The sequence below is a fragment of the Mobula birostris genome, chromosome X (assembly GCF_030028105.1).
Source record: "Mobula birostris isolate sMobBir1 chromosome X, sMobBir1.hap1, whole genome shotgun sequence".
Lineage (NCBI taxonomy): Eukaryota > Metazoa > Chordata > Chondrichthyes > Myliobatiformes > Myliobatidae > Mobula > Mobula birostris.
The window spans coordinates 60798053-60811151 of NC_092402.1; the positions used below are offsets into that span (position 1 = coordinate 60798053).

General features: G+C 46.7%; 1 protein-coding gene across 5 annotated transcripts in view; it reads right to left on the reverse strand.

Moving 5' to 3' along the window:
• LOC140191921 (formin-like protein 3) overlaps positions 1-13099 on the reverse strand; it is a 182009-nt gene that overhangs the window by 88465 nt on the left and 80445 nt on the right. For 4 of the 5 annotated variants that reach the window (XR_011883960.1, XM_072249787.1, XM_072249788.1 and 1 more), the window contains exons 2-4: positions 11583-11666; positions 9745-9825; positions 8645-8721 (exon numbers count right to left, since the gene is read on the reverse strand). Coding sequence is in view for 3 of the 5 variants with exons in the window: in XM_072249787.1 (XP_072105888.1) it covers positions 8645-8721; positions 9745-9825; positions 11583-11666 (242 nt within the window). In the remaining 2 variants the exon portion in view is untranslated. Of the gene's footprint in view, positions 1-1487; positions 1522-8644; positions 8722-9744; positions 9826-11582; positions 11667-13099 lie in introns of those variants that run through there. The other variant, XM_072249789.1, reaches the window with a different exon arrangement.

The following is a 13099-nucleotide window of genomic DNA, read 5'->3' on the forward strand; positions in this document are numbered from 1 at the left end:
ATTTATGATTTATAATTTAAATTTTTAATATTTACTATCGATTTGTAATTCAGGGAGTGGGAAGTGCAGAATCAAATATCGCTGTGATGATTGTATGTTTTAGTATCAATTGTTTGGCGACAATAAAGTATGAAGTATAAAGTAAGACCTCTTGTATGATAAAAATGAACTCCTAACCTCACAATCTATCTTGCTGTGGCCCCTGCATCTTCTTGTCTACTTGCACTGCGCTTTCTCGACTGGACATCTACTGCCATCATAATCAAACCCACTTCACAGCGTAATCTACATGCACTGGTGCTGCACGCAGCCATACGCTCCTTAATTTGGTGACCAAAGGTGTGCCGACAAGCAATGGACACCAGACTGGAACCAATCTCAGCATTCAATATATCCGAAGGTAGGCACCACCAAGTGGAATTTTGTGTCTCAAGACTCTGGCAAAGAGACCCATTCAGAGCATCAACCTGTCGTTCCCTCTGTTGGATGCTGAGTGGACTCGAGCGGGCTTGAATTCCCAACAACAATGCCTGTGTCATGATGTAATCCATTATCAGAACTTTGAGAGCATACTTTTACAGCAAAGTATGTTTAATTTTTGACAAGGCCACTGGAAGTAAAAGGCACTTCAGAGACTGAAAGCAGGCGTGCTAAAAGCAAAACCCCTACACAGAGGGAGGGCATTGGGTTCATTTTCTAAACACAGTGCACATTCCAAATATACTTAGGGCAGGAGCTTCCGACAGGAGATCTGCAACAATCCATTAGTCCTCTTGTACCACTGCTGTCAGAGTGCCTTCCCAGGCCAGATGCAGACATACATCTGATCTCCAAACATCCTGCTGAGAGGCCTATGCAACAATGCAATGAGTACCCTGGTACTCCGTCATCTGCGAGGGGAATGTAAGACGGGAGCAGTGTTATCACTGCATCCCAAGGATTCGGCAGTCTGCAGGAAGCCATTGTATTGCAGATAATGTGAGGCTTTTCCTCCCTGCTATTTAAACCCAATCTGCTGTGTAATTGAGGCTGTACAAAGGCATTTCCGAAGTATATTTCCACCATTTGCTAACTTACAAACTCCACCCCAACCACCATCCCCCATCCCGAATTTCTTGCAAGCCGCCTTCCTCTTCATTTCAGCACCTCCCCAGCTTAACCCTTCCACTGCCGTCGTCATTTGCCAGTCTCTAGGCCTGCAGTTATTGCTTATGATTTATTTTGCTTGTGCATTAATTAGATATAAAGCTGCATCCCGACTGGGGCTTCCCCACCCATAGAATGCATGACAGCTCAGAAAGCCAGGAAGAGAATTACTTTACCTATTTCACTTACAACCTGTGCCGCATCGAGTCTTATGCCAGATCTCAGAGCAATCCGATCCTCCCATTAATCTCCCTGTAGCCTTTTCACTTCCACCTACCCATCAACTGTCACTGGTCCCTCAACTTCTCAGCTACACACTTGGAGGCAATTAACCTACCAACCTGCATGTCTTGGGATGTGGAAGGAAGTGGAGCATCCGGGATAAACCCTGATGGCTGCAGAGCAACAATGCATCGGGCTGCTGGACCGGCTTCGCTCGCCACCGCGCTGGACTGACACCGCAGCTGACTCGGGGACTCTACAGCTCACTTCCTGTGTATTATTTGTTTACTTTGTGTTTACTATTTGCACAGCTTGCCTTCTTTTGCACATTGGATACTTGGCAGTCCCTGTTGTGCATGGGTTTTTTTAATGGATCCTAATGTGTTTCTTTGTCTTGTGGCTGCGTACAAGAACATGAATCTTAAGGTTGCACATGGTATACATACTTTGTACAAGAAATTTGAACTTTAAACTTTAAACACAGTCACAAGGAGAACATGCAGACTCCACGCAGACAGCTGAATGGAATACGGGTCACAGGAGTTCTGAGGCAGTGCCACTACAGAACCCCTTGGTGTAGTGGTCCACATTCCCAGGGCATTACAGCTGATGAAGAATTCTTGAAGTATGGTCTCTCGTCATGTACGAAATATAGCTGCCAAATCACAGACAGCAAGATCCTATTGCAAGCAATGGGATTATGTCCAGATAATGTTGAGATGCTGACCTTTAGAAAATTATTGTCTAGAACGCTGAGAATGCTTCCCCTGATATCCCTCTGAAAGGATACATAATGTTTTTTACATCCTGCTTGGTTGCTGCTTCTTCTGATAATACAACTCAGCTTACTTTTGTGCTGATAATTCTGCAGGAGTCAAACCCCAAACCTCTTGACCCAGATGCTCCCCACTGAAACTTACAACAAATTGCCATATGCTGGTAATTACGTCGAACACAGAACAATGGTTGCAGCATAATCATGCTTTGCTACAGGAAGTGGTTGAAGCAGAGACTATTGCATCTTTAATGATAACACTGTTTAATATTGAATGAGAGAAAGGTGCGAGAGGAGAGAGAGAGAGCGCGCGTGTGGGAGAGAGGGGGAGAGAGAGATGGGGGGAGAGGGGAGGGGGAGAGAGGGGAGAGGTGGGAGAAAGAGGAGGGAAGGGAGGGAGGTGGGAAAGAGGGGGGAGAGAGGGGGAGAGGGGAGAGGGGGAGGAGGGGGAGAGGGGGGAGAGGGGGGAGAGGGGGGAGAGGGGGGAGAGGGGGGAGAGGGGGGAGAGGGGGGAGAGAGGGGGAGAGAGGGGGAGAGAGGAGAAGGGGGAGAGGGGAGAAGGGGGAGAGGGGGAGAGGGGGAGAGGGGGAGAGGGGGAGAGGGGGAGAGGGGGAGGAGGGGGAGGAGGGGGAGGAGGGGGAGGGGGGGGAGGGGGGGGAGGGGGGGGAGGGGGGGGGAGGGGGGGGGAGGGGGGGAGGGGGGGGAGGGGGGGAGGGGGGGGGAGGGGGGGAGGGGGGGAGGGGGGGAGGGGGGGAGGGGGGGAGGGGGGGGAGGGGGGGAGGGGGGGAGGGGGGGAGGGGGGAGAGGGGGGAGAGGGGGGAGAGGGGGGAGAGGGGGAGAAGGGGGAGAGGGGGAGAAGGGGAGAGAAGGGGGAGAAAGGGGAGAGGGGAGAAGGGTGGAGAGGGGGTAGGGGAGAGGGGGTAGGGGAGAAGGGGGTAGGGGAGAAGGGGGAGAGGGGAGAAGGGGGAGAGGGGAGAAGGGGGAGAGGGGAGAAGGGGGAGAGGGGAGAAGGGGGAGAGGGGAGAAGGGGAGAGGGGGTAGGGGAGAAGGGGGAGAGGGGGTAGGGGAGAAGGGGAGAGTGGGGGAAGAGGGGAAGGGGGTGTGGAGAGATAAGGGGGTGTTGGGAGGGAAGGGGGAGTGGGGAGGGAATGGGGAGTGGGGAGAGAGAGAAGGGGAGTGGGGAGGGAAGGGGGAGTGAGAAGGGGGAGTGGGAAAGGGGAATGGGAGAGGGAGAGGGAGGGAGAGGGGAGGGGGAGGGAGAGATTTTGTCTTTACTGTGGCAAAGAGCTGGGCACAGACAGATTGAGTTAATTTGTCTTCTGTGCCGTGAGCCTCTGTGCGTCCAATTTTTCTATTGTTTTTAAAAAAGTTTAGAGGCTGGTTTTGAAAGTGAAAGAGTTGTGTCATCTGTGATAGTGCTCTCCCGTCTTCGGTGGAAAGATGTGGGTTCAAGTCAGACATCAGAGACTCGAGCACGCAACCTTGGTCAACACTCATATGAGTGCAGAACTGAGAGAACACTGCACTTTTGGAGGTGCTGCCTTTCAGTTCAGGCATTAAGATCCCTATGCTATTTGAAAGAGCAGAGGTATCTCATCAACATCTCTCACTCACAAACATTCAAAACAAATTCATAAAATACTAGAAAAACTCAGTAAATCAGGCAGTATCTGTGGAGTGAAGGAAGGTTATTTTATTCTCTATTCGTGGATGCTGCCTGACATAGAAACACAGAAACATAGAAAACCTACAGCACAATACAGGCCCTTTGGCCCACAAAGCTGTGCTGAACATGTCCCTACCTTAGAAATTACTAGGGTTACCCATAGCCCTCTATTTTTCTAAGCTCCATGTACCTATCCAAAAGTCTCTTAAAAGACCCTACCGTATCCGCCTCCACCACCATTGCCAGCAGCCCATTCCACGCACTCACCACTCTCTGCGTAAAAAACTTACCCCTCACATCTCCTCTGTACCTGCTCCCCAGCACCTTAAACCTGTGTCCTCTTGTGGCAACCATTTCAGTCCTGGGAAAAAGCCTCCGACTATCCACACGATCAATGCCCCTCATCACCTTATACACTTCTAATCCTTCGTCGCTCCAAGGAGAAAAGGCCAAGTTCACTTAACCTGTTTTCATAAGGCATGCTCCCCAATCCAGGCAACATGCTTGTAATTCTCCTCTGCACCCTTTCTATGGTTTCCACATCCTTCCTGTAGTGAGGCGACCAGAACTGAGCACAGTACTCCAAGTGGGGTCTGACCAGGGTCCTATATAGCTGCAACGTTACCTCTCGGCTCCTAAATTCAATTCCACGATTGATGAAGGCCAATGCACCGTATGCTTTCTTAACCACAGAGTCAACCTGCGCAGCTGCTTTGAGCGTCCTATGGACTCGGACCCCAAGATCCCCCTGATCCTCCACACTGCCAAGAGTCTTACCATTAATACTATATTCTGCCATCATATTTGACCCACCAAAATGAACCACCTTACGCTTACCTGGGTTGAACTCCATCTGCCACTTCTCAGCCCAGTTTTGCATCCTATCAATGTCCCGCTGTAACCTCTAACAGCTCTCCACACTATTCACAACACCCCCAACCTTTGTGTCATCAGCAATCTTACTAACACATCCTTCCACTTCCTCATCCAGGTCATTTATAAAAATCACAAAGAGTAAGGGTCCCAGAACAGATCCCTGACTTTCTGAAGATTTCCATCATTCATAGATACATAAAGTTATCTAGCATGGAAATTGACCCTTTGGCTCAACTCATCCATGCCAATCAAGATGCCCATAGAAGATAATTTAATTTGTTTGCATTTGCGATCATATCGCTCTGAACTTTTCCTATCCATGTTTCTGTCTAAATGTTTATTCAAACATTGTAATTGTACCTGTATCTGCCACTTAATCTGGCATCTTGTTCCATATACCCACAATCCTCTGTGTGAAAAATTGCCCCTCCAATTCCTTTGAAATCTTTCCTCTTATCATGAAGCTAAGCCCTCAAGTTGAGACTTCCCTAACCTGTGTAACCTATGTACCGTATGCTCCTTATAATTTTGTAAACCTCAATAAGGTGACCCCCCTCAGTCTATTTAACTCCAGGGAAAACTTTTCTGACCTATCCAATCTCTCCTTATAACTCAAAAGCCTTCCAGTCCCAGCAACATCCTTGTGAATCTTTTCTACACCCTTTCTAGTTTAAGCACATCCTTCCTATATTGTGGTGACCAGAACTGTACACCAGCCTAACCAACAATTTGTACAACTGTAACATGATGACCAACTCCTATAGTCAATGCCTAAGCCGATGAAAGCAAGCACACCAAACGCCTTCTTCACCACTCCATCTAACTGTGTTGCCACTTTCAGAGAACTATGTACTGATATCCTAAGGACTCACTGTTCACTAACACTTCTCAGGGCCCTGCCATTCACTGTATGTCCTGGCCTGGTTTAACTTCTCAAAATACATCATTTCACACTTGTCTGAGTTAAATTCTATCAGCCATTCCCTTGTTTGCTTTCTGAGTTGATCTCGTCCTCCATTTCTGTTTCAAACTTCCAGTATCTGCAGTGTTTACTTCAACCCAAACCATATATAATCAGCATTCTGTAGATCTGTTTATTCATATGCATGAGGGGCCGAATGGCTTCTGGAATCATCCATAGTTTATTTACCATCATGAACCTACTGCCCTCACTAATTACTGCTCTTGTAAACTTATGATTTGGAGCCCCATCGTCCAGGCCATGCTCTCTTCTTGCTACTACCATTCAGGCAGGAGGTACAGGCCCCACACCACCAGGTTCAGGAACAGTTATTAACCCTACATCCATCTGGCTTCTGAATGGGCATGGTTTGTGTCACACACCTCAACACTGAACAGACTCCACAACCTATAGACTCACTGTCAAGCACGCTACATAGCGCACATTTCATTTCTGAACACATGCGCTGGAGAAAAGGCTGTTAGAATAGGAGTGGCTGAAGATTAACCAATCACAGTCCGAGATGAAACTTCCTAAAGTGGAACCATTGTTTGTTGCTGTTCAGCCCCTCCCACAATCCTCCCTGTCCCTTTCTGTTACCTGGGCTGCAGCATCCACTGGTGGGGGTGCCAGGAGGGATTTGAATCTGCTCTTGCTCAATCCACTGCCTGACAACCAGTTCCATTCTTTCATCAATCCTATCCTCACTAAGTACCACTATTTCCCAGCCTCTCCCACCCCCAATTTCCTCCCCCAGACTACTTCCAGCATTAAATTTCAATTCCTCATCCCCATAAGAAGCAGGAACAGGGAGGGGCTATTCCGCTCCTCCAGCCTGCCCTGCCATTAATCAAGGTCATGGCTGATTGCCTTCCTCAACTCTGTTTTCCTGCCCAGCCCCACACATCACTTAATTCCTTTAATATCTTCCGACTATAATCAATGACTTGAGCCGCCACACCCACTGGGGCAGAGAATGCCAAAGATTCACCACCCTCTGAGTGAAGAAATTCCTCCTCATCTCAGTCTTAAATTGCCTCGGTTTTGAGACTTTGACCCCTGGTCCTTGACTTCGCAGCTAGGTGAAACATCCTCCCTTCATTCTGACTGTCGCGCCATTAAAGATTTTTGCAAATTGTAATGAGATCTCCTCTTGCACTTCGAAGAGAATACAGGTTTAGTCTACTCAAATCTCTCCTCATGAGGTAAACATTTACCTCATGCTGTTGACTCTTTAGTGTATGGGTACTTGATATATATGATGAGTGGACCATCCTCCATCCATAGAAACACCTTGTACTGACATTTCATTTTGCTCAGCCTTTAAGATTTATGATATTTTACTTAAGAAAACTTTTCCAGGAAGGCATCCCTTTTGTAAATTGAGGAATGGCTGCACAGTAGGTACAGTCTCATGAAATCCATTGTAATCATAATAAGTCACCTTTACACCAGAACTCAAATCCTCTTATAATAAAGACCAACATATTATTTGCCTTCCTCACTGTTTCTTGCATTTGCATCCTTGACCTCAGATGTTTCTGTGACCTCCTCCCCACAGTTCTCCAACATTTCCAACATCATGGCAGATGCAATTTAATGTGGATAAATGTGAAGTTATCCACTTTGGTGGCAAAAATAGGAAAACAGATTATTATCTGAATGGTGGCCGATTAGGAAAAGGGGAGGTGCAACGTGACCTGGGTGTCGTTATACACCAGTCATTGAAAGTGGGCATGCAGGTACAGCAGGCGGTGAAAAAGGCGAATGGTATGTTGGCATTTATAGCGAGAGGATTAGAGTACAGGAGCAGGGAGGTACTACTGCAGTTGTACAAGGCCTTGATGAGACCACACCTGGAGTATTGTGTGCAGTTTTGGTCCCCTAATCTGAGGAAAGACATCCTTGCCATAGAGGGAGTACAAAGAAGGTTCACCAGATTGATTCCTGGGATGGCAGGACTTTCATATGAAGAAAGACTGGATGAACTGGGCTTGTACTCGTTGGAATTTAGAAGATTGAGGGGGGATCTGATTGAAACGTATAAGATCCTAAAGGGATTGGACAGGCTAGATGCAGGAAGATTGTTCCCGATGTTGGGGAAGTCCAGAACAAGGGGTCACAGTTTGAGGATAGAGGGGAAGCCTTTTAGGACCGAGATTAGGAAAAACTTCTTCACACAGAGAGTGGTGAATCTGTGGAATTCTCTGCCACAGGAAACAGTTGAGGCCAGTTCATTGGCTATATTTAAGAGGGAGTTAGATATGGCCCTTGTGGCTACGGGGGTCAGGGGGTATGGAGGGAAGGCTGGGGCGGGGTTCTGAGTTGGATGATCAGCCATGATCATAATAAATGGCGGTGCAGGCTCAAAGGGCCGAATGGCCTACTCCTGCACCTATTTTCTATGTATGTTTCTATGTATTTCTTTATCTTCTCTTCTCCATAGTGCTAACTCAGGCCTTGTGGTCTGATAATTAACAGAAGAGCCTTTAACCACCTCAGGACAACTGTGTAATATTGTCATGAGCCCTGTGGGCCTGTGCATCTGCATTTGTTAATTGGTGTCTGATCCAGAGTCATTAAGCCCTTATACTTTCTGTTTAATCTTGTCAAATTTATTGTGACTGGCATAGGTTTTCAACATACCATATTTATTTAAAGTGGATTCCCAATTAGAGCAGGTTGCGGGGTCCTTGTGTGTTTCAAGCATGGTTCGTCTTGTGGAGTCGCTCGTTTGACCACCGATGTTCTCTTGGAATCCCTATGAGTAAACTCTTGTTTCTGTCTCTACGTGGAAGTCTGTCGTTCCTCCTCACCCGGGTCAGTCATTTGTCAGCGTGCATCATGACAGCAATACTCTGCATCAACTCTAAGGTCTGCCAAGCCTTCTAAATAGCCTCCCCTCACCTCCCCTCATCTCCCCTGTATGCTTCCACTCTTTCCTCATGTTCCTGCCTTGCAACTGCTGGCTGCCTGTAATGCAGCACTGTGCACTCACCCAATGTAATTAGTCCGGAGGGAGATCTCCAGCTCTCGCAGCACCTTTGTGGATTCCTGCACGCGGCGTCTAAACTTCTGTAAAAAATTAAGAAAGGTCTGTGGGTGCAGAGCTGATTAATTTTAGCCTGGGGTGATGAACAGAGGGACATATTAAAGGAGTTTTATAGTGCTGCAATACACTGCCCTGTAGGTACAGATAATGGCCATTTTCACTCTGCCTCGCATTGTGCATTCATCCTCCCTATCCCTGCACTCTATCCCCTCTCTCTCCATGCATCCTTTCATTCCTTGTTCCTCACTCTCCCTCCCTTTCACACTATCCACCCCCTCACTCTCCACACCACCCTCCACTATTCCTCATTCTCTCTCTCTCATCCTCCGCCTCAATCCGTCTCCCTGCTTCTCCCTCCCTCCTGTCCCTACTCCTTCACTGCCTCCTTCACAACTCCTTCCGCACTTCCTCCCTGGTTCACATTGGAACTGACGTACCACCAGCTCCGCAAGATTAACACTGAGAGTATCACGGTGCTGAAGTGGATTGTCTGAGAGGAGAAGCTGTATTGGAGATGAGTACTCTCCATGACTGTCTCTGCATCCCCTGAACTACATCCACTTGTCCATGCTGTAACAGAGAAAATTCAGCATCCAGCCTACTTTCAAGATTCCACATATTTAACCAGTTGGATTTATTCTGATTGATGCTTACTCAATCAAAGATTAGCTTTATTTGTCACATGTACATTGAAACATACAGTGAAATGAGTCATTTTGTGTCAACAACCAACGCAGGCCAAAATGGTGCGAGGGGCAGCCTGCAAGTGTCGCCACACTTCCAACATAGCATGCCCACAGCTCACTAACCCCTATGTCTTTGGGATGTGGGAGAAAACCGAAGCACCCAGAGGAAACCCACACAGTTATGGGGTTTAATACCTATCCCACATACAAATCAGCCTCACATTCCCCAAGGCTAAAGAGCAACTCACACATGCTCACAGAAGTTATCCTTAAGGACGTCTTATTCAATGTGTTGCTGCAATACTCAAGGTTGTGGCCCTCCTTATAAAACTGTTTCACTGGTGTACATAGTTCTTTTACCTTCCTGGTGACCCCTGGGTCCAGGTAGCTCTTGAGTTTCTGGATGTAGGTGTGTGGGGGGTTCTTCACCTGAAACCGCTCCTGATCATACAAATAGAAACAGTCAGTCATTCAGGTTGAAACACGAGAACCAGGATCAACAGATGATGGACCAATTTACTGAACCTTTAGAATGGTCTACCCTAGAAAGCTAAGGACACTGAGACCTCATTCATTCATGGACTAGAGCAAGGGTTTTTTTATTCACAAGGGGGAATTGAGGAATATGGGATTGGGCAGAAAAGTGAAATAAGTGTAGGATCATCTGAAACAAAACAGAGAGTGGTGGAAACATTCAGCTGATCATGAAGCATCTGTGGAGAAAAAAGCAAGATCAATGTTGAGGAAAAAAATAATTTCTGACAAAGGGGCTTTGACTTGGAACTTTGTTTTTCTCTAAGTGTTTCTATCAATCCCTGTTTTGTTTCACCTGGTGCATTTTGCTTTCGTGGGATATTGTTGAATAGCAGGACATGCTTGCTTTCCATTGGGAGATAATTATAGTGGGAAAGTGGGGGCAGAAACCCTGGCTGATTTATTTTCTGTGACCTGTACCAGAGATGTCGAAAGCCAAAAGTAAGACCACATTCTCCACCTGTCAGTAAGTGGAGAACAGGTAGCTTTGGGCCAAATGGAGATCAGACTTGTATCTGCCCACTGGACACTATGAGGGGGCATGACTGAACCCATAATAAATGAACTGAGTCAAACAGCCTGTGTTCAATCTCAATTGCACCACTAACGGTGGCCATGCCTTCAGTAATTCCCTCCATAAACCTCTCTGCCCCTCTACTGCTCTCTCTCCTCTAAGGCCAACCAAAACAATTGTGGTATTCTGTCCCAATGTCTCCTTCATTGGGGTCTAATTGTGTCTGAGAACATTTCTGTCAAGCACTTTGCTAAGTGTGCAATGTTTTCCTTGTTGTAGTCAATTGAGTTGTGGAAGCAGAATGGATGCGCCAGGCTCCCTTTCCTCAACTTATTGGTCTCCCTGGAACACGACGGGAGATTTTGCTGGGAAGCTTCACCCATTGGAGGACACTAGAAAAGACAAGTGCACTCCCAGTGAGTGAAGTGAAGGGCCGTAAATTCACTGGCATCCCCCTGTGACTGATGCGTCAAGTTCCTCTCTATGGAAACTTTTTCGTGCAAATGTGCATTTAAAATACTTAATCTCCACCTCCCACCCTACGCTTTCCAAATCCTCACTTCAAGGTACCTGTCAGGCTGACCAATCTCTCATAACCTTATCACCAACATCTCAGGCCTTCCACCATCTGAATTAGAATCCAAATAATATGTCATGTTAATTTTTTTTGGATATGAGAATACTAAGTCAGTTGGATACTTCAAATTTCAGTGGAATACACAGAAGACCAGCCTGGGTACAGAACTCTCACAGTCCAGCGATGGTTAATTGGCCAATGTAAACTAGCCCTTGTGTGTAGGTGACGTACAGAACCTGAAGTTGATGAATGTGTGGGGAGAATAAAACAGGGATGAGTGTGAAAATGACTACTTGATGGTTAGTGTGGGCTTAGTGGGCTAAAAGGCCCATTTCTGCATCATATAGCTCAATCCATCCATGACTCTGTGTTGAACACACTGCAAGTCTCACATCCTCAGCAGAGCAGTGAGACAGTGGTCTGGAGATAGAAGTTTGTCAAGGCAAAGCCCCGAATGAGAGGAGGAAATCCAACTCCACATCACCCCCAGCCCTCCCCAAACAATGCTGGGGGCGGGGGGGGGGGGTCACTGCATCCCAACCTGTAAGGTAGATCTTATCAGATTCCAAGTACCTGATCACAGATGAGATCCCATTTCTTCTCATTGTCATACTGCCGTAAGAGTCGTGCTTTATCTGGAGGAAGATTCATAGAATTCTGCAAAGGAAGCAAATAGGGAGAATATTATTTCCCAGTGGAAACCCTTTCATGCCTGCTAACATAACACCACACAATGGCCAAGAAATCTGGGCAGATTTCTGCCTTTCCATCCAGACATAGAAGAGGCCCATTATAGAAACGGCCTGATAATTCATAAATGAGTGAAATCAGTAACAGCCAGTGGATCGGCAAAGTCAGGTCACACACCTGGGTGTGTGTTGGATTGAATACTCCTTGAGTACTCCCAGCCACTGAGACTTGGACAGGTCCTGCCCAGCTTCTGGGCTGAGGATAATTTGCCAGGCACTGAGCTAGGCATACATACTAGCAGCATCTGTAATGTCACACCAGACCCCCAGAAACATAGATTGGCAATGGCAGAAGCAATGAGTGAGGTACAAGCAATAAGCAAGAGGAACTTGCCAAGCAATAAGTGATTCAGGGTGTCCAAATCCCAATCACCAGTTGCCCACACAATTGAGGGAGAGCTTGGGATCCAACAGCAAAACAAGCTGAACCTGTGTCCGTTGGGGGACAAAGCCCAATCTGAAGCATTCTTCTGCAACTTGCTAATCCATTTAACTAGCCTGGCAGCCTCTTGGCATCTATACCATACCTTCTACTAGTCTGACTGTACACCACACAAAAAATTAGACTTGTAGATACCCTCAAGTCATTTGCACCCACCGGCAGTTTTGTACAAATGAATGTTAACATCAATCAACGTTGTATAGAGAAATGCAAATTTCAAACATTCTGGAGCCCATAGTGCTCCCAACACCTAATGCCTGCACTAAGGATTGAGAACAGGTGAATTGTTATTTTGTGGGACTGTACTCCACCCCTCAGATATCCTGGAGAGCTGCACAGAAGCGAGTATCCTTGTTGAACATAGCACCCATTCCATGCACGCCTAAGTAATACAAATCAAAGTGAATCAGTTTCTGGTGTTGGTGGAGTCAAGATCATCTATTCTGATCCATCCACTAGTGCAGGCTAGTAGGTTTTTGGTTTAACCTCTGGTCTGAAGAATGTCTCACTACAGAGCAGTAGTAAGTCCCAAAATAGAGACTGAATGCAGAATAGAGATGGAACCCAGCGATTTTTCAACTTATGTCACGTGAATTCATCTGCAAGTTGGGATGATAACAAATGTGCTAAAAGATATTGCAGAGGTTGGATACAATCAGGATGCAAGATATATTAAACAAAGTCTGCAGATGCTGGAAATCCAAAGCAACACACAGAAAATGCTGGAGGAGCATTTAGGTCAGGCAGCATCTATGGAAATGAATAGATAGACAACATTTTGGGCATGAAGAAGGGTCTCGGCCCAAGACTGCCTGACCTACAGAGCTCTTCCAGCATTTTGTGTGTGTTGCAAGATATGTTGGCTATTTTGACAGAATAGATCTTGGAAAGAGTTACTT